The sequence below is a fragment of the Zootoca vivipara genome, chromosome 6 (assembly GCF_963506605.1).
Source record: "Zootoca vivipara chromosome 6, rZooViv1.1, whole genome shotgun sequence".
Lineage (NCBI taxonomy): Eukaryota > Metazoa > Chordata > Lepidosauria > Squamata > Lacertidae > Zootoca > Zootoca vivipara.
In genome coordinates this window covers 27,333,832-27,361,505 of record NC_083281.1, presented here as the reverse complement: position 1 = coordinate 27,361,505, position 27,674 = coordinate 27,333,832, and the positions used below count along the sequence as shown (strand labels likewise).

Sequence of the window (27,674 nt, the reverse complement as noted above, 5' to 3'; positions counted from 1 at the left end):
TGAAATCCAATATTTTTTTTATTATTTATTTATGAACAAACTCTATTCTATTATTGTGATGGTGGGCAGCTGGTCCCTGGGACCAGCCCCGGGGTCTGAGGAGAGGGGAGGGCACAGTATTCCCCGAAGAGCCAAAATGGCCTGACTGAGTGGCGCTGGATGTAGGAAATGGAAATGTGAGGAGGGGGAAAGGCATGAAGGCATCGTGGGAGGAACTGATATGTGCCGGGGGCGAAGATCGGGAAGCGCATTCGACAAGACGCCAGGAAGGGCAGAACAGTAACAAAGTCTGGGGACACACAGCAAAAGGAGCAACGTCTGGATCCAGGCCCCCTGCACCAATCAAATTTCTGCTCTGTGGCATCTTCCTTTTGCAAGATCCCTTGAGCAAAACCTTCCGTCAGGGGGACACCCTTGAGGGAAATCCTGTCAAGACAATAAAATGGCGGGATCCTGCCAGGGCAGGCCTCTGTATTGTCACAGTTCATATATCCAGATATATATCAGATATTCACCCCCTCAAAGGTATTCCCAGATTAGCGCCCCCATCTTAAGGTCCTCTCTAAGGGTCAGGCCTTGTGTGACGGCCATCTCGAATACCTTTCTCCACTCCAGTTCCTTGCTGGATGTGGCTGCCCTGGGAACAGAGAGGTCAAGGCAGAGGCCTAACAACATGACATGAAAGGAGGGGGAATGTCGGGGAGCCAGGCAATTGCAAACCGCAGGGGCCTCCTCTCCTCAGACCCATAGAAAGTGCTGGTAGCGAAGTAAAGGGAGGGCAAGGGGGAAGCGCAATAAATGTGCAAAAAATCAGAAAGCGCAAGTGCAATTGCTCTTAAAGAAAAGAGGCCACAGGCGGCGCAACGGGGGGCCACAGCAGCAAAGGGGCCCCAAGCTTTGTGTGTGTTTGCGAGCAGCCATACCGCTTTCTCCTCATGCATTGCGGCAGAGGCGACCCTTTGCTCGACAGAAGGCGAAAAGGAGGTGACCTTGAAAAGTAACAGCAAGGTGCCTGCCGGAACGAGCCACCTCCCCACCCCCCCCCAAAAAAAATTCCCTTCAGAAACACACGTCCCCTGTCCCTAGGTAGCAGGGCCAGATACAGAGCTCTTTTTTATTATTATTAAAAAAATAGCATGCTTGGTTAAAGGGGGAGGTGGGGGAGGGGAGGCCGTGCAGCGGGGGGGGGGGGAGCGGCTGCTTGGCTCCAGCTCAAATCTTCTCAGGGGCTGCTGATGCCTCTGCTGAGTCACTTTCCCTCTCCGCCATCGTCCTCCTCATCCCTGGAACAGTGTTAACAAACACAGGAACGTTAGATAACTGCCACCGCATAATGAGAACTTGAGCTCAGGCTTACCGCCTCCCTCCCTCCCTCTCTTTTCCTTTCTCTCAGGCCCCAAAACGGCTCAGGTCCAGCACTAAGGGTTGGCACAATTGGGTTCCTGCCATGCCTCCTCTGAGGTGGGAAGTGGGCACAACTGCCAACCCCTAGAGACCCCTGGCCCCTTGGTTGCCTCTCCTCCTTGCTGCCGGGGCCTGTTCGCCCAGGCAAGAAAGCTGTGAGGAGAAGGTACGGCGGCTTTCTTTTCGCTCACCCCGCCCTCTTGACCAGGGGCCGCCAAGCTTTCTAGGTGCATGGGCACACAAACGGGGGAAATTTCAGTGGCCGTTACTCAGCCATACACACACCGCAAACCTGTCCTGTTGGCTGCAATGCTTCTTCCAAGCCTGATTTCTGTGGGGTGGGGAGTATGGGTGCAGGAGAGAGCGGACTCTGCGGGCACCGAAGAAGGCCCATAAGGGCCCACGGGTGCTCTGTTGGCGGGCCCTGCTCTAGGTAACCATGTGGACTGAGCCCAATGGAAAAAGGGCAAATGAAATAACCTAGAATCAGCACTGGGTTTCCGGCCCCTTTAACAACAGCATGATGGAGGAAGGCTCAACAAGGGCCAGTTTCCCCACAGTCGAGGGGCAAGCTGCACCCCCCTGGATTCTTCCCTTGCCACACAGCTGTCAAAGGCATGCTAGTGATCCCCTGTAGGCAAAGTTGGCAGCCCTGCCCAGAGACAGAACTTGTCTCCCTCTATACGTCACACCGTCTCCCCTGCTATTTAATCTAAGACGGGGAAGCGGTAATAGAACACTAATTAACCTTTTCCTTCAGATGCCTGCCAAAATCACTCTCGCTATTAGAAGCTGTTAGAGCGGGGAATATTGGGTGCAATCGCCATCCACTAGAGGTGTGTGTTTTGTTTGGTAGGCCCCATGGCAACAAAGCTTAATTGCTCGTAACTGCATTTGCCTACATTTGTCCCTTGCTAACCTCTTGCCTCTTCCCATATTTCCCTGCCCGCCTCTCCTTCCCATCTAGATTTCAGCGGTCAGCTGCTGGGGAAAGGGTGATGTCACTCTAAGAAAACAGGTGGATGGAGTGGCGATGTTTACAATACATTACCTGCCAGCCAGGAATTCCTGTGCCCGCCAACAGCCCTACGTGGGCTATTCAGCTACCTGCACCCCTGTACAGTTTTCCTTACTTTCCGACGTGATAGCCAAGTACTCAGAGCTGTCAGGACACAAGAGAGAAGCGGGAATATGTGTGAGGTGGGCTTTGCCCCGATTCCCCAGCCTCCGTAACCAGGGTTCGCACTGGCACACAGCAGCTGCAAGAGCCCCAGTGTGGCCCATCGCTGGTGTCTATCCTGGGCCCTTTTGTGAAACAACTGTGTTGTTTTTCCCGGTGCTGCAGCAAACTCCAAATGGGTGGGTCTGGGAGCTGCCTGCCATGTTAATTTCCCAGCATGCCCTGAAGAGATGTTACACCAAGGGCATTGTGGGAAAACAAAATGATGCCCCCCCACCCGGCCCTGGTGCTCATCAGCATGGCTGCTGCCTATCGTTGTTGCCAGGTAAGCCTGCCAAGGCAGCCTCAGGCCTAGGAGGCGGTACATTTTAACAAGCCCCCTCCTCAACAAACCTGGAGCTGGCCTTGCTCCAGGCTCCACTTAGTGCTTTCCGAGCCAGATTGGGTCTGCCAAAGCTCTCCAACCAGCCCCTCAAGTGCACATGAAGGCCTCTTCACACATTAAGTTTATTCTGGGGGAACCATGTCACTCCCCTGGAGGTGGTTCTGCCTATGTAGGAGCTCGCCCAGCAGAGGGCACTTTGGCCAAGGTGGGTCAAAGCTGGAGCCAGTACTGGTCTCCTGTTGCTCTTTCTTTTGGCTTCCCAACCGGTGTGTGCACGCACATGCACAACTCCCCTCCTATCGCCACCCACGCTTCTTACGCATTCTCTTGAGCAGCTGCCTCCGTCGCCGCGGCGATCTTCTTGTAGCAGTAGACCATCTCAGCCACCAGCCAGATGGTCAGGACGACGATGAGAACGTACATCATGATCTCGGAAACGATGGATGCCATTTCCCGGTTTTCTGTGAAAGGAAGGACAGAGATAAGGATGTGCAAAACAAAACAGGTACGTGCGCGCACACACACTCACCTAATGCACGTTCCTAGCTGCATTTGCTCTCCGGCTCTTTCTTGTTGGAAGAGCACCAGATTTTGAGTCATGTTTGTCCTGCCATGCAAATTGGTCCTCCCTTTAGCTTGGGTGTGGGGAACCTCTTACCATTTTAACAAGTGAAAGCTCCCTGCATCCATGGTTGTTAAACCCTCCCCCCCCTTTCAATTCCCATTACAGCAAAAACACCAGAACCAAAAGAGCTTCCAGATATTAACGTGCGCCCTTAATTTTCATCCCCATCAGGTACAATAGGCTGCCGCCGATTAATCAGCTACAGATCTAAAGTCAGTTTATCTGTTGCTTTGGTAGATTAAAGCTGGTAGCTCTATGCAAATGACTGAAATTTGCAGACTTCCTGGAGGCGTTCCACTGGTTAGCCAATGTGGAAAACAAAAGCTGGAGGAGATGAGATGGACCTTTGGTTCACCAGTGCTTTTCTTGTTTTAAACCTGGCACGGGGAAATGAATCTGGCCAGCACACACATGAAGGCCAAATCTCGCAGGTGGGTGGAGCTGACCACCTACCAATCACCTGAAATTACCATGATATCAGGTGACCCATTTTTGAAACAAAAATTCATTGGGCAAAAAAACACAAAAACCCACATGTAGTACGCGGGGCTTCCTTAGCTTATTTTCAGCACTGGGGAAACCCTGAGTGCAGTGCTTTCTCAACCCTGACTACCAGCTGATTGTCAGGGCTTGGGAAGCCTCATCCCCAGCGCTTCCCAAGCGCTGACAATCAGTTGCTAGTGAGCACTTGGGAAGTGCTGTGTAAGGGGCTTTGCAGGCACAATGGATTGGCTGGGACCGCAAAGCCCCTTTTGTTGGCACCCTGCCTTTACCTGCCTCACACCTGACATCATACACAACATCAGGTGTAGGGAAGGTGGGTGTGGCTCGGTCAAAACGGCCCAGTGGGTCTAGGCCTCTGGGCTGAAGGAAGGTTTCCCCGTCCCTGTCTTAAGCTCACCACTGTTTCACAGCCCGCCAAGAGTCCCCCACTACCCCAGCTTCTCCCTCCGCTTCTCCTTTGCTCCAAGCTTATACTTACGTTTCTCTACCACCGTAACATGGATGGTCTTGTTGACCATGATGTTGTGTGTGAACTCCGCCGCGAAAAAGAGTGTGCGGTTGACAGTGCAGACATATTCACCCATATGGTCAAAGGTCACATTAAGAATGAAGATGGAAAGATCCTGCAAGTCCCGGATGTGCTTGGTCCCGTTCCAATGAACCAGGCCCTCAAAGCGAGGATCCATCACGTTGAGCCTCTCATCTGGGTCATAGCGAAGGATCTGGAGGACAGGTGAGGTTCAGTCCACACACAGAGAAGCCTGGTTGGCAGAGGTGGCCCTACTATAAGGCAAGATGTACTCAACTCCAATCTTGAATTCACTAGGTGGACTTACGCAAACCATTCCCACTCACAGCCTCAGACTCCCAACCCCAATCTCCAAGGGAATAATTGTTGTTGTTGTTTAGTTGTGTCCGACTCTTTGTGACCCCATGGACCAGAGCATGCCAGGCACTCCTGTCTTCCACTGCCGCTCGCAGTTTGGTCAAACTCAAAGGGAATAATACAGGCTTGCATATAGGGTTGTTGATTCTGAGGCCACTTTCAGGGATGATGGTGGGACAGATTGGGACTGGTAGGGTGGAAGACAGGGAGCCCAACAGTAGGTGGCGCCAGAGCTCATAACAGGCAGAGCCAACTCATTCTATTTTTCTCCCCATCCTCCTCCTGCGGAATTCTGCAAGGGCAACACTAATGCAAAGGAGGAGAAAGCTGGCAGCCCTTGGGCTGGTTGTAAGAAGGCAGGCAAGTGCAGGCTGGTTGAGGACAAACTGAGTTTGGTGGGGCAGTGCCCCATCCGTCCATCTTCTGTCCTACCAGTCCCAATGTGCGCCAGCCTCCCCTACCCCTGTTCCCTATCCATCAGCCTCAGTGGCTGGGGCTGATGGGATTTGGAGTCCAATATCTGGAGGGCCATAGGCTGCCCACCCCTGTTGCAACTAGATGAAGTATATGAAACACTTTGAATGCCAGAAAGCACAATGCAAATGTTGTCATTTTTTATTATGATGGTGACCACCCCATAAAAGCCATCTAAGATCCCTGAGCGCGATTTTTGGGGGCTTTGTTTACACCACCCTGCCTCTATCCTGCTCCCAAAAGTCTTTTGCCTGTATCTGTGGTCTTCTTTCTCTCAGAGACCTCCTATACATGCAGGTGCTCCTAAAATGGTTAATCATTGATGTAGTTAATAAAAAATAGCCTGGGGAAGAGCTCTAGGGAACACCAAGTACCTTGAAACTCACAAATCAACAAAGCCATTTCAAAGGAACAAAAGACACCCAATTAACATTGGTCTCTTGGAAAATGGGAGGTCCAGCACATCAGACTATCTGCTTTAATTGCGGATGGTGTACAAAGAGTGTGCATTTTCCATGGGGGTCCATTTCATGTACAGTTTCCAGCATTTAGTCAATTTATTGGTTAGATTAAAACAGTGCCTGCCACCCTGGGATCATTCAGTAGAGGACAGCAGATATTTTTATTTATTCAACAGAATTGGAATACTGGCACAAAAAATCCCTCTAACTAGTTTTCAACAACAACTTAAAATATATTGATAGGAGCAAAGATTAAGAACAAACTATATAAAAGATGGTAAAAAAAAACAACCCATACTTTTAATTAAAATAAAATGCTCAAGTTACATGCCTGGGTCGGTTTGCTGAAACATAAGAGTTTTTAGCAGGAATCGAAAAGAATACTAACTCCTGCCTAATATCAATGGGCTCCAAAGAATGGGTGCTGTAACACTAAGGGATCGATTTCTTACAAAAGCAGAATGAACATTGCTTGGCATTTGCAAAAGTGCCATTTATATTCCCTCCATGGTTGGGGGGAGCCCAGCCCCCTGAAAAAATACATTGAAGGGTGGAAACAAAACTGCCTCAGCCCCTAGGAGTCAGTGCCTATGTACCTTTCTATGCAGTTTATCCCAGTGTGTGCTGGCTCATGGGGTGCAAAGAGCAACTGGCTCCACCCCCTAAGCCGCCATTTTGAAACAGGCTCCACGCTTCCAGCCACTATTTTGCACTTGCCTTTGATTGAAGGGCTTTGCAGTTCCGAGTTGGGATGAGGCAGATCTCACAAGCTTATTTATTCTAGATCTGTGTGTTTATGGTGAAGGTGCTTACAACATTTCCTGGTCCAGGGCGTGAACTGGCCATTATGCTACCCATCCCACCGCCCCCTCCACACAACCACTTGCCCTTACATCGCCACGGCACACACCTTGACATATTCTTCCTCCCCCTTCTGCTTGAAGAACCACTCAGTAAAGGCCTCCGCCTCCGTCTCGCTGCGCTTCTTGCAGGAGATGCACAAGATCTGGAAGCTGTTGCCAGCCACGGCCTCGGTGTACGAGTCCACCTCCACGCAGCCACCCTGGCACAACGTCACTGGGAAGGGGAGGCGGGAGAGAAAGCACATCAGAAAGACAATAAAAGCTTCTCACGTGTCTCCAGCTTCGGAACAATTGGTTTATATCCTCTCACCAAGGGCGGCCATCTATGCCTCCCTTCCTGGCAGCAGCATTCTTCCAGTGGTTAAAAGGATTCTAAGGTCTCAAATATAGAATAAATGTTGATAATTGCCAACATACATAAGTATATAAACCATATGACTACAATAGTATAGGAGAGCAATCCAAAAGCCATTTCGGCTCCCGTAAAGACTCTAAATATTTCCTCTGCCTCCTTAATCCCTCTTGCCTGAGACCATGTAGGCAGGTAGCAATGAGGCAGTGATGGCGAACCTATGACATGCGTGTCGGACATGACACGCAGAGCCCTCACTGCTGGCACGCGCCCCATCGGCCCATTCACGCTGATGTTGTTGTTGGTCCCCCCCCCATTTGTTCTCCCGCTCCTACAGCTTGTCTCCACTACAGCTTGTCTCAGATTTATTTTTGTTCTCTCTCACACACACCCAAAAAAACGCAGCAGTTTTGGGGCACCCCCCCCCCAAAAAAAGCAAAGCAACTTTTGCACCCCCCAAAAAAACCTCCAAAGGTTAGCATCTCCTCCCAAAAAGCTCAACAACTCTGGGCACTTTGTGATAAATAAGGGTTTTTTGGTTTGGTTAAATAATTAGTTTTTGGTTTATTAAAGACAGTTATATATTACAATTATACATTTTTTGATATTTGAACTATAAATATCGCAAAATTATGGTTTTTTTTCTCGAAGTGACACACCACCCGAGTTATGCTCAGTTTTTTGGTGCATTTTGACACACCAAGCTCAAAAGGTTGCCCATCACTGCAATGAGGGGAAGTTCCTGAAGGGATTCCTCTCCTATATCTATATAATCCTTTGTATTAATTGTCATTGTTTGCCCAGATGCTCTGCACTGAGGAATGTCTGATGGACATCCTGATTGTCTTATCAAATGCTACTGTTTTGTGTAAACTATGTCTGGAACTATGCAAAACTTGCCAAATCCTCAGGAATATCACACCTTGGCCTGCCTGAGCCACAGTAACCCCACCTTATGTGTGACATAATTTGTAAAGGGCACGTCCTTCTTCTCCACACCAAAATGCAAACCCTTAGAAGAGATGTTTCTTCTTGGTTCTGGGTCTCTCTTCCCTCCTCACTAGGTGGGGAGAACTCTGTTGCAAAAGAGAAATAAAGATCTGCCTTGCTTTCACTACATCCTGCCTCCATCCATTCATCTCTGACCGATCATGGACTTAGGGGACTCAGTCCCTTGGGGAGTTGGGCAGCAAAAGCCAACCACCCCTATTTTTCTATATCACGGGCACTGCTAGCTTTCAGTTTTGGGGGCCCACACTGAGCATGACGCCCTTAACACGGTTACCTAAAGCCTGTCTTGTTCTTGATACATGGGCCACTCCCCGGTATCCAGTTACCTCATACCCATTTAGTTTCCACAGAAACAAAGCCTCATTATTTTAATATCTTGTCACCTGCTGAAGACGTTTCTGTTTCACCAAGCATGTTCAGAGGAAGTATACCTCTGGCTTTTTAGGCATGTGTACACAACATACATTTACATACCAATGAAAATAGGGACGTCCCATTCCATAATGACAGTTTTAATATTTATACCCCACACATCTTACTGGCTTTCCCCAGCCACTCAGGGCAGCTTCCAACATATATAAAAACATAAGAAAACGTTAAACAAACTTCCCTGTACTGTACAGGATTGCCTTCAGACAGCTTGGGGGGTCAGATAACTCCATACCCTCCAACGAAAATAGGGACATCCTAAGAAAAAGTGAGACATTCTGGGATCAAATCAGAAACTGGGATGGCTTCTCTAAATCAGGGGCGTCCGTGGAAAATAGGGACACTTGGAGGGTCTGCATTTAAAGCACACAGATATCACCCCTAAAGAATTCTGGGAACTGTAGTTAACAAACTAATGTTCCCAGGACTCTTCGGAGGCAATTGCCGGGGATTGTAGCTTGGTGAGAAATAAACAAGAGTACCTGGGATTCTTTTGAGAACATTGTGCTTTCAAAATACAGGCAGTGACCGTTTTAGTGATATGTGCGCACCGCATGCCGAACCCGGATGTGACCTGAAAACGTCACAAGAACATCACAAAAATGGGCAGCCCAGAGACAGGGTGGGAGCAGAACGGGGTTTCTGCAGGCTTTTTCAGCAGCGTTTCAAATATACGTGGTTTCACTTAAAACACGTGGTGCCTTAGAACAGGGATCAGCAAACTTTTTCAGCAGGGGGCTGGTCCACGGTCCCTCAGACTATATTTTGGAGAAGAAAAAAACGAATTCCTATGCCCCACAAATAACCCAGAGATCCATTTTAAATAAAAGGGCACATTCTACTCATGTAAAAACACTCTGATCCCCGGACCGCCCGCGGGCTGGATTTAGAAGGTGATTGGGCCAGATCCGGCCCCTGGGCCTTAGTTTGCCTACCCATGCCTTAGAACATAACCTCCACATCAAATGGGAGTTGCCTGTACTTAAAAAGTATGGTGTGTATGCAACCCGAGTTAAATTAAATGCTTGAATAAATAAATACATTTTGCATTTAAGCATACAGATTAGCATATGTAAATGTGATGCATATCCTCTTTTTCGGTGGCATATAAACGGCCACCTTAGCCTTGAGTACTATACATTTGGGGTTGGGGGGAAGAATATAGGGTGACCTGGTAAAAAACAAGACAGGGCTCCTGCACCTTTAATACAGTACTTGTACTAAAGACGTAATTTTTCCTGCTCCAATGCCTGAATCCATACCCCTACGGAAGCCCTGTCCTTGTTTGGAAGGAGATGTCTAAAGGAATGCCATCTGCTGCTCAGTCTCAGGTAGCAAAATACCCCAGGTGCCTAGATACAACAACCCCCCCCCCGGGCTGTAGCTCATTGACAGAGCATTTGACTTGCATGCAAAAGGTCCCAAGTTCAATCCCTGGCATCTCCAGATAGAGCTGGGAAAGAGTCCTGTTTTCAACTCTAGAGTGCCACTGTCAGTCAGTGCAGACAACAGTAGATGGACTCAATGTAAGGCAGCTTCCTAGGTTCCTGTTCCTGCACCTTTGATAGTACAGCAGGAGAAGGGATTTCAGCAAGTGTAAAATTGTGATATGCTGTCCTTTGCCCCTTTGTTGGCTCACACAATCCTGGAGAAGGCCTCGGATTTTCCCCTCTTATCTTTCCGTAAGGTGTCTGCTGATGCCAATAAATACAAATGTAAGTCGACGGTGCGAGTTCTGACTAATGCAACCGCAAAAGACACTGCCAGCTCTCACCAGCTCCTTGAGATTGCCATGATGACCCTTGGAGGTCAGCCTATGGCTGGTGGGAGGGGGCCACGGGTCTACAGGAGTCCTCCCAGAATGCCTTGGGAGGGGTGGAAAGATGCCCAGTGGGGCAGGAGAAGCTGGAAAAGGGACAAGTTTAGGAGCGTGGAGGAGGGGCCAGGGCCAGCTGAGGATGTCTTTCCGCTGAAGAAAGGAACTTCCTCTAAGGCAGTGGTTCCCAACAGGTGGTCCGCGGACCCCCAGGGGTCCGCGAGCTATGCCAGAGGGGTCCGCAAGATGCTATTAGAATAAAAAAATATATTAAATATATTTCGTATGATAACAGATTTTTTTGTTTTGGCCGCTTCCTGCATGAGCAGAGTCTAGCGCAAAACTAGAATTAGATAGAGGCAGTAGTTCTGCTGTATGGCGTTAGGTGGCGCTTTACAAACACTACTGTTTTGCAAAGAGGCAGCGCGCGCATTCTACTAACGCTCACCTCCCCAAGATGCTTTGCGCACGTCGGCTTCATTTGTGCGCTACTGCGCAGGTACCCTGTCTTCTCCATTCCCCTCCCTCCTCCCTGGCGTGCGCTGCCTCTTTGCAAAACAGTAGTGTTTGTAAACAAAGCGTTGTTTTTCGCGGAAGCTACAGTTCGCGTAGTTAAAAATGGACTGTTGGTTAAAAAGTGGTTCATCTAATTAAGAACTGAAAATTAAAACTAACTGTATACTGATGGAGTACTCTGTTGTAACTGTAAAAAATGTATAAATATAAAATATAAAAAGACTCTTAATTTGGCTCTCACTTTTTAATTTTAGGATTAGGAATTAATGGGGGTCCTTGTCACAATAGCGGCTCGATGAGGGGTCCTCGAGAAAATTTTGTTGGGAACCCCTGCTCTAAGGAGCTAGAGAGCAAAGGCTCACAACAGCTCTTAGGTTGAACAATAGTGAATCTTCCCTAAGGCCATCCTCAGAGCTTCACGGCCAAGTCTGGATTTAAAGCTGGGCTCAAGCTCAATGTTTTAACCACTAAGATTGCTGACCTCTGCACCAGTTCACGGTATGTGGCCCTTTAACAGTACTCTGATCTGGAGTAATATCACTGGAGCACCCCAAATACAACTTCACTGAAGGTCAAACCAGACATGATTTCAAGGACATGATTCATATGCTTATGAGCAGGGCCCTGTCTCATTTACATATTTACAAAAATTACTTTCTTCCTTTTGTTAAGACTCCACTAACAAAATCACCACCAAAGTGGCAAACTTCTGTGCATCAGCAGGCAGTGCTGGGAACCAGCACTCAAAAACTAATTCTAGTTTAATTGTGAATGTGTAACTAAGCATACACAATGTTTTTTGTTATGTTGTTAATCCCAAAAAGGCTTTTGCCTGGAAACCGTAAAATTGCATGTGTTTGGCTGCATTCTAGTGGCTGATCTGAGATCGTAAAAATAAATACCGATTGATAAGCAAGTCCCACAGATCTGAATGAGGACCATGATTACCAACAGGGAGGCGATGACAATTTTTTCTCCATCTGCCTTGCCCCACTTCCTTGCTGAAAACCCCATTTCCAGAAGCTATCATTTGGTTCAAAACATTACAAGTGGGGCAATGGACAAGCTCGGGAAGCGATTTTCATCAGGAAAACAATGCAGGAGGAAAAGATTAACAGCCTCTGTCGACTCTCATTGACACTCTGACCCTGCAGAATCCTGTTGACTGAAATTTAATTTATGAATACTTGCTTTTGTCATTTGCGAATTATTGTCCAAGTGCATACAAAGGGCATTAATTGCATCCTTCTGTTTTGTATTCTGTTGTCTCTTATTTCATTAATTAAAAAACAACATTTCAACACACGCACACCCCACAACTCTGCATGGCATGGTCCCAATCCACATCACCCTCCACCACTGCCCCAACTTTGTGGGTCCTTTATATAAACAAAGGGATGTCAGAACTCATAAACACAACGGGTTGGGAGGGGGGAGAAGTTTTGCAAATTAAAACTGGGGCAAATAGCGGCTGGGGGCAAAATGTTAATTGGCAGGGAATGCTTTTTATAAATAGATGTTGCTAGATGCAAACATACAACTACAACCTGATTAAATAAAGTTCATGCCTGAGCCAATATGGTCCAGAACAGGGATGCAGGACCTCAGACCCAGATGATGCCTCCAGGCTTCCCCATCTGGCCCCCAGGATCCTCCCCAGGACACACACCCTCCCAAGCTGGACTCCTCCCCAGCCCCGCATTGCAAACTCCTGGACTGCTTTTGCTTGGCTGCAATGTGCCCTTCGATTCCTGGTAATGTTTCTTTCTTGCCTGGATGGAGGACAGAGAGGGATGGGTGAGCCTGAAGAAACTGGCCTGCTATACAAGGTTTAAAATAAAAAAAATCATATTTGTTGCCCCTCCCACTTTTGTCTCTGGCCCCACCCACCAATTGCATGTGGCCCCCAGAAGATTGCCCAGAAGTGAATATGGCCTCTGGGGTGAAAAAGGTTCCCCACTCAAAGTTCAGGGTTGAAACTGGAGGCAAGAGTCCGGTCAGCCGGATAGCATGGTGTTGATAATCCCACGGTTGCAGGTTCAATCCCTGTATTGGACAGCTGCATATTCCTACATTGTAGGGGGTTGGACTAGATGATCCTCAGGGTCCCTTCCAATTCTACAGTTCAATGATGATGATGATGATGATGATTTATTTATACCCCGCCCATTGGGCTGGGTTTCCCCAGGCACTCTGGGCGGCTCCCAAAAGAACATTAAAAACACGATAAAACCACAAACGTTAAAAACTTCTCTAAACAGGACTGCTTTCAGATGTCTTCTAAAAGTCGGATAGTTGTTTATTTCCTTAACGTCTGATGGGATGGCATTCCACAGGGTGGGTGCCACTACCAAGAAGTCTCTCTGCCTGGTTCCCTGTAACCTCACTTCTCACAGTGAGGGAACTGCCAGAAGGCCCTCGGAGCTGGACCTCAGTGTCCAGGCTGAATGATGGGGTGGAGACGCTCCTCAGGTATACTGGGCCAAGGCCATTTAGGGCTTTAAAGGTCAACACTTTGAATTGTGCTTGGAAATGTCCTGGGAGCCAATGAAGGTCTTTCAGGACCGGTGTTATGTGGACTCAGTGGCCACTCCCAATCACCAGTCTAGCTGCCACATTCTGGATTAGTTGTAGTTTGAGTCACCTTCAAAGATTCAGTCCAGATCCTACTTTGCCATGGGAGCCCCTGAGAGTGGTCTTGGGCATCTTTCTCGCCCTCAGTTCCCCTTCTGTAAAAGGAGAATAACTCACAAGATCGCAGGCAAACCACTGGAACAGAGGACACTGCCGGCTATTCTGCGGAGATCAGCGGCATCAGCAGGAAGAACACAGCTGCCATCTGTTAAGACTGAGCTCCTGCTGAGGCACCTGCGCTGCATATGTTACAGTGCATTGACTCCCTGAATCCAGAAAAGTCTGGGACAAAAGAGACAAAACTGAGCAAATGCCTTGCACATCAAGGCCCAAATCCTAAACATACTACGGGAGTAAAGCCCACTAAATCCATTTGGATTTACTTCTGAGTAAGATTATGTGGGTGGCGCTGTGGGTTAAACCACTGAGCCTAGGGCTTGCCGATCAGAAGGTTGGCGGTTTGAATCCCTGTGACGGGGTGAGCTCCCGTTGCTTGGTCCCAGCTCCTGCCAACCTATCAGTTCGAAAGCACGTCAAAATGCAAGTAGATAAATAGGAACTGCTACAGCGGGAAGGTAAACAGCGTTTCCATGTGCTGCTCTGGTTTGCCAGAAGCGGCTTTGTCATACTGGCCACGTGACCTGGAAGCTGTACGCCGGCTCCCTCAGCCAGTAAAGCAAGATGAGCGCCGCAACCCCAGAGTCGCCCGCGACTGGACCTAACGGTCAGGGGTCCCTTTACCTTTACCTTTAAGCATAAGATTGTGCTGTACGTGATAACGACAATGATAATGCTGCAGCAGGATTGGAAAACCTGGGGCCAGATGTTGCTGGGCGAGGACCTGGGAGACCAGGGTTCAAATCCCCACTCAGCCATGAAGCTCACTGGGTGGCCTTGGGCTAGTCACTGCCTCTCGACCCAACCAACCTCACAAGACTGTTGTGGGAATCAATGTCAGATACAATTATGTAACATCCCTTCCACTATCCCCACCTCCACCCCAGGAGGTTCACTTGGCACCTGCAAATGCCACAGTTTAGATTCAGGTGGGTTTGTTTGGTTCAGACATTTCCCAAGTCGTATCATGGTCTCATTGCACCCCTGGTCAACTACTGTGGCCTTCATTCCCATATTAGTGGGGCAGGGTGCTTAGTTTGGTCAGAATTGAAGATACAATTCCAGAGTTAACACTAAATACATCACTTCTGATAAATGAGCCACCACTGCTGTGGAAATTTGTGGGCTGTGAAAATTTGTGTCCCCGGCTTCTTAGACTCATCTACCCATGTATTATCCAAAACCAAAGGGGCACATTGGTTGCCAGATGCGATTTCCCCCCCAGCTATCCTACCCCACTACACAGATATATAGCTGTCGTTTCATTCCAACAGTTTTTACCTCCATTTAAAAAAAACACAGAAGTATCTCTCTCTCTTTTTACATACTTTTCAGGTTTATACATTTCACTGATCTTACAATCATGTTGACATTTCAAAACTTGACTTCCTTCCCCCTCTTTCTGTGGTCCCTTAAATTTATTTTTAATGTACCCTGCATATCCTCATTAACTTAATTTGCTCATTTAGTCATCTTCTTTAAATGTATACTCTTACGAAACTGCAAGTTATTACAATAATCCTGCCATTGTTTTTATCTGTTTACAATTTATTTGTAAATATTCAATAAACCATTTCCATTCTTTTACACTAAAAAAAAATGTTATCTTGATTTCTTATTCTTCTGGTAAGTTTCTCCATTTCTGCATATTCCATGAGTTTCTGTATCCATTCTTCCTTTGCTGGGACACCTGTGCAGGGTTGAAGGAAGGAGAACTACCACCCAGTGTGGGATGTCGGGGGCGGGGCAAACTGCCCAGTGTGCATGTGCGCCACTATGTACCGCACATGTGCGCATGCCGTACAGATGGTGGCGGAAGGTGCAGCCGTGAGCGGAGGATTGCCCACATTCAGCGGCACAATGCCGGCAGCTCGCGCCGCTGCACCCAGGATGGCAGGGCGAGTCCCCCGCGGGGTGCCTTCTTGTCAGCCCCTCAGAGATGGCACCCAGGACAGTCCGCCCCCCTTCCTCCACCACTGCACCTGTGAGCTTGGGTCCCAGAACTGACCAGTAAGATCACCTCACCCCACAAGGAATCCTGCCTCTTCCTTGGGAGTAGGAATGAAAGCATCAGAGTGGGGAGCCTGCAGAGATCAATTACTGGGACTGCATCATCATTAAGTGTGACTGAGCACCCGTGGGCGAGTAACTGAGTAGGTGTGACAACCTTGTCAGCAAAAGGGAGGAACGCATGTGTGCATGCTTGTGGCTGCAAAGTGTGTCAGCACACCAGTGGGCGAGAGCCAGTGTCTTCCGGCAGGTCATTTTTCTTTCTCTTCCCCCCCCCCCCCCGCTTTTCATGCATCAGCAATGACACCCTGCTGGCTCGAAGGACAGAGCTTGCAGAGAGAGCTTTGCTGACTTCAGCACACAGTCAGCAGCATCTGAGCACCAGCGGTTCTTTTGCAAAAGTCTTAGCTGCTGACCAATTCTCAGCACTATCCTGCTTGAGAACCAGCAGGACATGAAGTTCGGCCTCTGCGATCTCATGTCAGAAACCCACCAGGGCTTTGAAAACCGGCTTGCAAACAGCTGCTCGCCTAGGGTTGAGTCAACATCTGGCTCAAGGTAGGGAAAATTATGAAAGTGACTTTTTCTTGAGGCTTTGGCCCCAGGTTTTCCTTGAGGGGGCAAGGGCGTAACAAGATGCCTTGATTCCCTCACATATATATGTGCAAAATCTCCATCCACATATCTGCTAGCATGCTTAGAAAGGGCAGGTACAGAAGCAGCGGCACCTCAGGGCTCAGGAAACACAGGCAGTTATTTCATACCATCTAGTTCAGCAGCACCAACAGGCAATGAAGAGGATTGTGGGATGAAGGAGAAATGGGATTCTGTTTGCGTTTAACAAGAAACTGCCCAAACCTCAGCTCTTCTTCAAAGTTTGCACTTACTTCTCTGAATGTTGCAATGCAATGCTTGAACCAAACACCATGTACCAAAAAAAAATGCATATATTGGCGGGGGCAGGGGGCAATGTGCATAAAACATGAGTTGTATCCAATGTCAGCCCTACTCAGAGTAGGCCCAATGAAAGCAAAAGCTAGAACTTTACATTCAGGTAGGTACATAGCTGTCAAGTTCTCCCTTTTTAAGGGAAATTCCCTTACGCTGAATAGGCTTCCTCGTGAGAAAAGGGAAAACTTGACAGCTATGGGTAGGTAGCCCTGTTAGTCTGGCACAGCCAAAATAAATAAATAAAATAGAATAGAATAAAATGTCCAGTAGCACCTTAGAGACCAACTAAGTTTGTTCTGGGTATAAGCTTTCGTGTGTATCTGAAGAAGTGTGCATGCACATGAAAGCTTATACCCAGAGCAAACTTAGTGGGTCTGTAAGGTGCTACTGGACAATTTTTTAAATTTTTTTATTTATAGAAATTTACTGTCATTCTGAGTAGGACTTACCTAATTACAAGTCATATGTTAGTGAAAATAACATACAAAAATGCACTATTTCCAGGGGAAACCGATTGCAAAAAAGAATATGTGTAAATGTGCATGCTTTAGTTTAGATTCCTGCATTGCAGGGGGTTGGACTAGGTGTCCCTTGGGGTACCTTCCAATTCTACAATTCTATTATTCTATGTAAACTGCAACATGTTTATCGGGAGAAATTGACATAGAAATGTTGATTAATTTTCATGAGTATTTTCCCCCCATCACAAATTGCTGGGGAAATGTGGAGAACTGAATTTTAGGTCTGGGAAATCGGGGGGGGGGGACTCCCACCCCACCCTTCTTCAACTCATCTCCTTCAGCCTGAATTAGGGGATGAACATATATTTTAAGCAGGAAAAAAGGGGTGAGCTTGGAAGCACCAGATGCCAGCTTTGTCTGTCTGGGTTGTGTTTGTATGCGTGAATATAAATATTATTTTAAATAGGAGGTGCCAGCTCCAGGTTTTTGGGCCAGCAGAGATCAGTGCACATGCCCAATCCCAAAGGAGAAAATTCCCTGGGAGAATATTCAAAGTGCTTTTCCACTTGCCGTTAAATAACCAGAGCCAACTTCAAAACATCTGAGCCTAAGAGAATGGGCTCCCAGGACAAAGGTAGATGCTTCCCGATAGCCCTTCCCATCCATCCCTCTAATAGCAAACTCAGAAGCTACGTGCCAACAGGACTGTAGCCAAAATGTGGCCATTGAGAAACAAGAGGCAGGTATCAGCATGCCTGGGGAGCTGCAAAGGGGACGTGTGTTGTTGTTGTTTGGGGGGAATCTAATGGATAAAAAACAAACAAACCCAAATAGGGGCTGAACAGGCTCAATGGCTGCAGAATGCTGAGTATCTGGCTGGAGGAGAACGGTCATGCGGTGGAAGAGAGGAATGAAACGGGAGTATCCTGAAAGAAGGTGCCAGATTGGCTGGAACACCGAGCAGCTACGGTAAAAGGCACGCTGCAACATTGTGTTGCAGGTCCCACTCGTTTCATGCGCTTCTGACACCAAAGATGCTTGCTACGAGACAGCCTGGGAGATCACTAGGCCTCCTGCAGGCCACCAGGTGAGAAGATGGAATCAGAGGCCGATGGCCGAGGTTCCTCAACAGTCTGCAGGCCCTAGCAAACGGCTGGCTTCCCTCCGCGCTGATGCAGACCCTGGGAATGCATGCGTCTTGCAAGGACTTTGCCGACGGGTGTCAAGCAAGCTCAGGGAATGTCAGGAGGCGGGTGGACTGTATCTTCCTGAGCACTGCCATTTGGCCACAGCCCCACGATCAACTCTGCAGCACTCGAGCAAGAGCCGTGAAAATTTAATGATTAGAAATGGGCCAACCATTAGTTTTAAGTAGCGTCCAGAAACGTAGACAATCCCCAGATGTACAGCTCCTTCTATTAGCATAAGGTAAGAGCATACCTTTGATATTGTTTGCAAATTATAACATCACTACTCCCCCACCTTTAAAAACATAGTTTCCTCCTAAATGTCTTGCTCCCCTTTGACATCTTCTAAAGACTGGGAGAATTTGTCAATTTCTGTTTCTTTCAGGATCTCGTCCTTTCAAGTCTTAAGTTCAGTTCTGCATATTCCCACATCAGTTTGCAATTAAAAATAAATAAATGCAGAAGCATTGCTACCCTCAGTTAAAATGGCCTCTGAATGTGGCCCTTGGGCCTCTCTTCAGGCCACACCCCCTCTCAAGCCACACCCACACCTCATTAAATGGCCAGAAAGTGTCCTTCAACTGTGTGTTAATGCCTCTTGTTGGCCTAGATCAGGCATCCCCAAACTGCGGCCCTCCAGATGTTTTGGCCTACAACTCCCATGATCCCTAGCTAACAGGACCAGTGGTCAGGGATGATGGGAATTGTAGTCCAGAACATCTGGAGGGCCGAAGTTTGGGGATGCCTGGCCTAGATGGAGCATGGAGAGGTGCATGTACAGAAACCTTTGATTTTGGGATGGCTGGAAAGAAGCTTTACTGTCCTAAAGAGTCAAATCTATTGTTCCATTTATTTTGGCCTCTGGCTCAACCCACCACTGACATGCACACACACAGCACAGAAGGTAATGTGGTCTTTGGGTGGAAAAAGTTTCTCCGCCCAAGTTAAAAGGAATAGCTATTAGCTGAAGTGAAAGATCTCTGCCTGAAGCCCTTGATGGACAAACAGATTTCATATCTTGGGGGGTTGGGGGCTAGCAAGTTAATACCCAGTGCAGTTTGGCCATCAGCTTAGACTGGGTTCCTGGCCCGTTTTAGCACCACATTTTTTCTTGGCCCTGGTTGTAAATTAATGGGGTTACTTGGAGCACTATCAAAGCGCTCTCTCTGCGCTATTGGTTAGCAACCAGAGGCCCTGGTATGAAACCTGGCCAACTGCATAAGACCACGTGGCCCATCACCATGGCCAAAAGGGCAGAGAGTATGGCATCTGCAGCAGAACAGAAATTTGCAAACGAAGGAATGGGGCGCTTTGTGACCCTCCGCCCCTGACTCTGTTCTAGCCCTCCAGAAAATCTGGTTCCTGGCGAGGGTTGTACACCCTTTGCATCCCAATGAAAGCATCCTGCCCAACAGCAGAGGTGAGTCCAGGAGGGCCACACTGAAACAAATACGTAGCTACATATTTAAAAAGATATCATTTGTATTCCATTTGCTAAAAAAAAAAAAAAGGTCAGCACAGCCCAACCACAGCAAGCAAGCATGCGGCTTCCCTTTAGTAAATAGCCTTTCTTTGGGGTTACAGATCCCAAAGTGGGATAATGGCCACCAATTCTGATGGTTTCGAAAGGGGATTAGACCATTTCACAGGTCATCAACAGTAGCTATTCTTGGTGGCTATTTCCAGGACCAGAGTCCTGCATTTGAGTGCATTTGAATGCCAGCTGCTGGAGGAATATTTTGCTCTCGTGTCCTGCCTGTGGGCTTTTTGTAGGGCCAGACGGCCCATGAGGCGGACTGAGGCAGCCACCTCAGACGGCAGAATTCCACAGACCGGCACCCTGCCCCCCCCCCCGATCCTACCCACCTGGGCATGTGACACCCCCCCCAAAGGTTGCCCATAACGGCATATGGTAAAGGGTAAAGGGACCCCTGACCGTTTGGTCCAGTCGCGGATGACTCTGGGATTGTGTGCTCATCTCGCTCTATAGGCCAAGGGAGCCGACGTTTGTCCGCAGACAGCTTCCAGGTCATGTGGCCAGCATGACTAAGCTGCTTCTGGTGAACCAGAGCAGCGCACAGAAACGCCGTTTACCTTCCCGTCGGAGCGGTACCTATTTATCTACTTGCACTTTGACATGCTTTCGAACTGCTAGGTGGGCAGGAGCAGGGACCGAGCAGCGGAAGCTCACCCTGTTGCAGGGATTCGAACCGCCGACCTTCTGATCGGCAAGCCCTAGGCTCAAAGTCCCTATATTTTCAGTTTGGGGGCTGAAAGAGTTTTTTCAGTTTGGGGGCTGAAAGAGTTTTCCCTTCCTTGTTCAAGTTAGAGAAGTGAAGAAATTGTTTGATGAATTTAGAAGTAGTGGTGTGCAAGGAACAAACGGTTTGCAGGATTGGCTCTAGAACCCTAAATTCCTGTCACCTCAGATGACATGAGTAAAACTTGGGACACATTGCGCAGTCGACGCTGCCGCATCGGCAGCCACAGATGTCAAATTGTTCCACTTTCCATTTCACGGTTTAAACGTCATTCCACCCTTGCGCCTTAGCTCAGCACTGGACGGCTCGTGAAATAGAGCTGGTTCACAAATTTCAGGATTTAAGACAGATCAATCTGTATGCCTTATGAGAGACTTCATACATGTCCCCTATTTTGGATTGATGAAGCACAGGAAGATGACAGATCAAAGATAAGGGGCCCAGGTGAGAGCTGGGAGGGTCGACTTTTCTGGGTATGGAGAAAGGGATTTTATAGAATTCCGACAGAGGACTTTTGGTATTCATTCTTTTTATTTTTGTCCTCCTGCCTCTCTAGTTCTTTACCTTTCTCTCTTTTTTGATTTAGGCTATTCTTTATTCTTTTTCTTTTAGTTTGGCTTTTATTGTATGCTATATAGAAAACTTTCAATAAAAATATTTATACACACACACACAGAGAGAGAGCATGTATTGCTAAATTATTGATGATTTCTGAAAAAGCACTTCAGTGTTAGGAATCTCACTTCTAATGATTACATTCTGAGATCCCGAGAAATGCCCATAAATACAGGTAGACACAGATGGGAGTGGGAGGAAGGCCATGCCATCACCCACCCATTCCACTATACAGATGCATTGTTTACATAACAAAATACAGCACACAAGTCTTGCCAAAGTGTAGGAAGGACGCAATTGGGGGGGGGGCTGGAGACCGGGAACAGATTCATCCAGTACTTTCCAGAATGTGGAAAATAGGTATGGGTTTTCTTCCATCTGCAAAGCATCCAGAGCTTTTGATTAAGACAGGCTTACAATTGGCAACCTAGACAGCATCTTAAAAAGCAGAGACATCACCTTGCCTACAAAGGTCCGTATAGTTAAAGCTATGGTTTTCCCAGTAGTGATGTATGGAAGTGAGAACTGGACCATAAAGAAGGCTGATCGCCGAAGAATTGATGCTTTTGAATTATGGTGCTGGAGGAGACTCTTGAGAGTCCCATGGACTGCAAGAAGATCAAACCTCTCCATTCTGAAGGAAATCAGCCCTGAGTGCTCACTGGAAGGACAGATCCTGAAGCTGAGGCTCCAATACTTTGGCCACCTCATGAGAAGAGAAGAATCCTTGGAAAAGACCCTGATGTTGGGAAAGATGGAGGGCACTAGGAGAAGGGGACGACAGAGGACGAGATGGTTGGACAGTGTTCTCGGAGCTACGAACATGAGTTTGACCAAACTGCGGGATGCAGTGCAAGACAGGAGTGCCTGGCGTGCTATGGTCCATGGGGTCACGAAGAGTCGGACACGACTAAACGACTAAACAACAACACAATTGGCAAGCAGTCCCTGGGGTGAGTTTTTTCTTTAAAAAAATCACTTCCAGGGGACCAGGCATAGGACAGTTTTTGAAAATTGGAAACAATAATTATTTTATTTTTAAAGGGGTAAAGGTAAAGGGGACCCCTGACCATTAGGTCCAGTCATGACCGACTCTGGGGTTGCGCGCTCATCTCACATTATTGGCCGAGGGAGCCGGCGTATAGCTTCCAGGTCATGTGGCCAGCATGACAAAGCCGCTTCTGGCAAACCAGAGCAGCACATGGAAACGCCGTTTACCTTCCCGCTGTAGCGGTTCCTATTTATCTACTTGCATTTTGACGTGCTTTCGAACTGCTAGGTTGGCAGGAGCTGGGACCAGGCAACAGGAGCTCACCCCGTCACAGGGATTCGAAACGCCAACCTTCTGATCAGCAAGCCCTAGGCTCAGTGGTTTAACCCACAGTGCCACCCAAATATGTGTGGGAAGGCAACCATGTGTGGGGGCAGGAGGGATCAGTCCCTTTGCTGTGTGTTGAGTCTACTTTGTTTTTTTACTATAACCCCAAGATCCACGAACAGAAGTTAGGTGCAAAATATATACAGTTTAGAATTAAAGAACAGGGCAGGGTGCCTCTTGAGCACGTCCTGAGCCTGGGATTTTGTCTTCATCACCAGAACTGAACTGAGCTCACATTAACTATCCACTCTTAGTGAGCTTTCTTCATCTCGGTGGCCTAATTTAGGAGGGAAAAGTTCTTTTGCAGTTGCAATTGTTGAACGACCAGAAGTAAGGGGGAAAAGGGGGGGGCCACCCTTGCTGATCTACTGCAAATCATCCTGAGAGCTAGCAGATCCCAATCTACCTTCTGCCCACCTCTGGTGTAGCAGACTGGGAATCAGGAGACCCAAATTTAAAACCTTGTACAGCCATAAACCAATCTTCGTAATCTCGGGAGTCCGTGACTGACTCTCAGCCTAACCTGCCCCACAGGGCTGTTGTGGGGAAAAACATTGAGATGGAGAGGAAAACGTACATGTTGACCTAGCTCTTTGGAAGATTACAATGAGATGGATAAATGAATTGGTGCCAAAGGTTTTGGAATACCTTCCTGAGTTCTGTCTGTCCAGCCCTATATTTCTACATGCATTCCGGTGGGTTTTATTTCAGTGGGCAAATGGTTCTTTATACCGAGGAGTTGTTACAGCCTTATGCTATGTCATGTTGCTCATTTGCTTTAATCAGCTGTTTTAATATTTCTGGTTGTGGCTGCAATCCCATGCACGCTTACCCGTTTTATACAGGGGGACTTATTCCTGGGTAAATACATAGGATCGTTCTGTGTATTTAATGCAGCTTCTTCTTCTTTTTCTTTACGTTTTACTCCCCTGGATGATCCGGCAAGTGAAAAAGCAGAGGCACAAATGACTGGAAATAAATAAATTGCTAAGTAGTGGATTGATCTGCATGTCTGCTTTGAAATTCCCGCCCCCACCCTCTATTCTTCCTGGATCCAGGGGGCTGTGTAGTACGAGAGCAAATCTTGCTCCATGGAGTCCAATTATTTTCACTATCCTGGATCAGCAAGGAAACCAATGCACACAGAGACATTGGCTCGGGGTCGTTGTTACTGTGCTCAGCAAAGTAGAAGCACCTAAAGGCATCACACACACACACACCCCTGTGTACTTCGTTAAGTCGGGGCATCCCACTGGGTCAGAACAGAGAACCCCAAAGCAAGGGTTGGGAATCTCCGTAGATAGGCAAGATTTTGCTGGACTAGTTGCCACCATCGACATCTGGAGGAAGGCCACAAGACCCGGCAGATGCTGTCAAAGATGGTGGGAGAGTTTTCATAGAATCAGAGAGTTGGAAGGAACCCCTGGGATCATCTAGCCCAACTCCCCACCATGCAGGAATATTTTGCTCAACGTAGGGCTCGAACCCACGACCCTGAAATTAAGAGTCCCATGCTCTACCAACTGAGCTATTCCAAACTGCTTTCTCCTTTCCCTCTGCCTCCTCCAAAGCCACACTAAATCTATGGGGATGAACTGGAAGATCCTGAGACAGGAAAGCACAGATATGGAAGGGAGCGGGTGGAGACTGGTGGCAGCACAGTCAGGTTAGGACTTTAGGGCAGCCGTCCAGGGACCCAGACTCTGAAGAATGAGGAGCATTTCCCAAGCAGCAGGGCTTGGGGTGCCATGTTTTGAAGCCAAACACATCGCCATCTAAAGTATTGGGGAGTGGGGAGGCTAGTCCAGAGTCTAAAATGACCTGAGTGCACCACTGGGAAGATTTCTAAAAGCAAGAAGGTATTACGCTACCTATAAACCCATCAGAAAGAGAAAAGGCTGCTGACATGCAGGAACAGAGACAGATGGAAGAGGACCCAAGAGGAGGCTGGCAGGAGGCAGGAATAGGTAAGGTGGGTTTTCTAGAAAAAAATGAACTGGGCAATTTCCCCATGGGTAGTTTGCCACCGGGATTTTTCTGATGCCCTAGTGCATGGCCTTATTTAGCATTTTTATTTTGCTTGTATTTAAGAAAGAAAGCTAGAAACTTTGAAAATGCGAAGCTTGTCTCATTTTATATTAGCAGTTGGCATTCATTGTTACTAATGAATGCAAAAGAAGAAGAAAAATATGTGGCAAACTAAAGCACCAAAATATTGGGGGGGGGGTTTAGGGGAGGTCACCCCACATCATTTACAACAATGGGTGTGATCCTAGTTTCTTTTTACTCTGTCCATTTCCCCCCTCTCTCTTATAGACGTTTAGCCAGAGAAACACTTATTTTTTGGCTGCGGCACACACACACCCCCAAAAAACCCCTCTATCCTTTCAACTGCTCCTGCCTTATATTTTCACACAATTCCCTGTTTCTCTTCTGCACACAAATGCACAGCCTGATCCTTCATTTGTAGATTCAGGAGTAAATCCCACTGACTTTAGCTGGACACACTCGGACCCCTTTTGGAGAACATCTTAGCACACAAAAACTGGGGCTCCTTCCTATTGTTCACCTAAAAGTCCTAAAAACACCTTTGCAGCCACTGTGACTACTCACTCCCACCCCCCAAATTGCTATTACATTTGCAATCTGCTCCTGGTTCCTCTGAGATCATCCCTGCTGCGTTGGCTGTATGGGGAGGTGCTACTTTGGGGCCCTTTGGGGAACAGAAAAAGAAATCCTGACATGGATTTTAGACGCCATGGAATGGACTCTGTGGGACCTATAAAAAAAGGTGCAGAAAAGGATTGAGTGGAAGTGGTGTGGCCTCTGTTCAGCCCTGCACAACATACACAAAATCCTGGGCCCTAAGACTGGGATCAATATGCAAATCCTGATAGGAGAGAATAACTGGAGCTTGATTTTGAGCTCCCCATGGTGGACTGCTTGCACCCTCTCCTTAAGGGAAGTTCTTAAAGAGAAGAACCCCTTTATTGGGTTTGTAGGGCCACTGAAAGCTCAGAGAAGACTCAGCACTGGGTTCATAATAGTGGATGATCTCAAGAGATTCGGATTCTATCTGAATCATGCCCCAGAAAAACAAAAGCAAAAGCCCTTAGCTTTATTGGGGAGGGGGCAGGGATGTGCGTGTGTGCACTGGGTTCAAATCCCACGACACAAAATCTAGGAAGTGGGTTTTCTTGGGACACGGATCGAACCGCGTGCCTGCGCAGGCCCTAAGTGAGCAAAGAGAAGTCTTGGCCCTTCCTTGGTCTTCCCCACCACCTTCACGTCTAAACTGGACTTCCGCAGCACCTCCACCGAGGTTCCACTCTCTACCCTTAGATCCGGATTCACCCCGTTGTCTCTCCCTCCCTCCCCTCGCCGCCCCCACCCTGTTTCTCCAACTCACCCAGAGCCAAGCACAGCAGGAGCGAGATGGGGCGCGGGGTAGCCATCCCGGGGGGTTCGGATCCAGGGTGCGCGCCTTTCTTGGTCTAGGGGGGGCAGACACAACGCCGGGCTCCCCCCCCGGCCTTCCCAGCAACCTCCTGCTGTCAACAGACAGACGATCCTGGGGGAGAGTCTTCCAGGGAGGGTATTTATAGCCCGGGGCTTAGCTCAGCGCCCGCAGGAGAAAACCCAAGAGCGCCTTGGAATGCCGGAGCCGGATGCAGCTGACTCGGCCTCGGCCACTTGATCCCGCTCGGCCCCGAAGAGGGCGGCGGCGGCAGGGGGCGCTGCGCCGCTAGTTGCCCCGACGGCTGCCCCTTGCGCCGCGGCGCTGCGACGGGACGAAGCCGGGGACCGAGAGCTCGAGGAGATGCAGAAGAGGCGGCCGGCGGGAGGATCCATAAAAGTTGGGATGGGCCCGGAGAGAGCACGGGGGTCCTTTCTCCTCCTCACCAAGCTAGGGCGAGGCGAGCCGGGGTGGGTTGTCCTGCCGCAGATCCCGCGTCCAGAGCTTTGAATTTCCTGCCAATTTTATTTTTTTAAATTATTTGTTTGCTTGTTTCCCGGTTCCAGGAGCCGTGCCCTCCTCACTCCGAGGTGCGCCGACCAGGCTCCAGGCGCTCACGGCCTTGCTTCGGGTCCGCTGGCGGCAATACTCCGCGAGTCACCTTACGTCTTTAAATCCGGGAAGCCTTCCGAATGGGCATCCTTTCTCTTTTTCTCTACGAAAACACGGGCATGCACACACCCCGATCTAACCAGGCAGCGCAGCCCGATTGGCAAAAGCGTCTTCGGCGCGCGCAAGGAGGAGCTATCCGCCCCCACGAGCAGGTGCGGGACGCAGCAGGGCCGGATCCATGGCCGGTGCGCGGCGGCGCCTCGGAAGCCTCTTCGCGGGCTGTACTTGGGACGGGGAGAGGTCAGATCTTTTGAACCGCTTCCTGTCGCCGGTAGGGCTGGATCGAAGCGAGGAGGAATCGATTTTGAAGACAAGACTCGTGCCTGCTGCAGATGGATGGTAAGGATCAGGGTGTGGGGTGAGACGCTGCCCGGATGACCCTCCCTCCTTCCTTCTCTCTCTCTCCTTCCCGCCTTCCTTCCTTCAACTAGGGGCTGCGACGCGGCGATTTGCCCGCTCTCGCCTTGCCTAGTCTTCCCCGGCGGCGCGCACCGCTGCGGCAAAGCCGGGACTGGCGGCGGAAGGCTTGGGCTTGCTGGCGCTGCTGCTGCTGCTCTTGCTGCTGCTGTCGGAGAGGGCGGCTGGGAATGAATCAAAGCGTGCGCCAGTCGGAGGGGGAGGGCGCAGTGAAAGTTGATGCATTGCAGCAGCAGCCCAAGCAACAGCGGGAGCCGAGCAAGGAGCCGCCACGCGGGGCAAGCCGAGGGTAGGCAGGCAGGGGAGGGCGAGCTGGCTGGACGTGAGCGCCAAGCACTGCGCCCACCTACCCACCCGTCTTCCTCCGCCTCCACCTCCTCTGCCGTGTGGTGGGGAATAATCAACGAGGGGGGCGGGTGTGCAAGGAAGAGTGTGCAAGGATGATCAGGACGGAAGAGGGATGCGTCACTCTCTGCAGTGGCTGCGGGAGCGGAGAAACCCGGCCACAGCTCGTCCCAAGTCGTATCCTCCGCCCCACCAGCGCGAGTCACGCCCACGGTGGGTCCCCGACCCCCGCGCGCCTCTTTCCCAAACGGCAGGTGCACCTC

General features: G+C 48.9%; 1 protein-coding gene across 1 annotated transcript; it reads right to left on the bottom strand.

Moving 5' to 3' along the window:
• Positions 1 to 26,310, bottom strand: SCN1B (sodium voltage-gated channel beta subunit 1). The gene is made up of 6 exons (XM_035121004.2): positions 25,930 to 26,310; positions 6,830 to 6,996; positions 4,577 to 4,820; positions 3,289 to 3,430; positions 2,456 to 2,566; positions 1 to 1,283 (listed from the first exon to the last, which is right to left on the bottom strand). Exons 1-5 carry the CDS (start codon positions 25,973 to 25,975, stop codon positions 2,500 to 2,502), a joined length of 666 nt encoding a protein of 221 aa, XP_034976895.1. The 5' UTR covers positions 25,976 to 26,310; the 3' UTR covers positions 1 to 1,283; positions 2,456 to 2,499.
• Between the last annotated feature and the right edge of the window lie 1,364 nt (positions 26,311 to 27,674).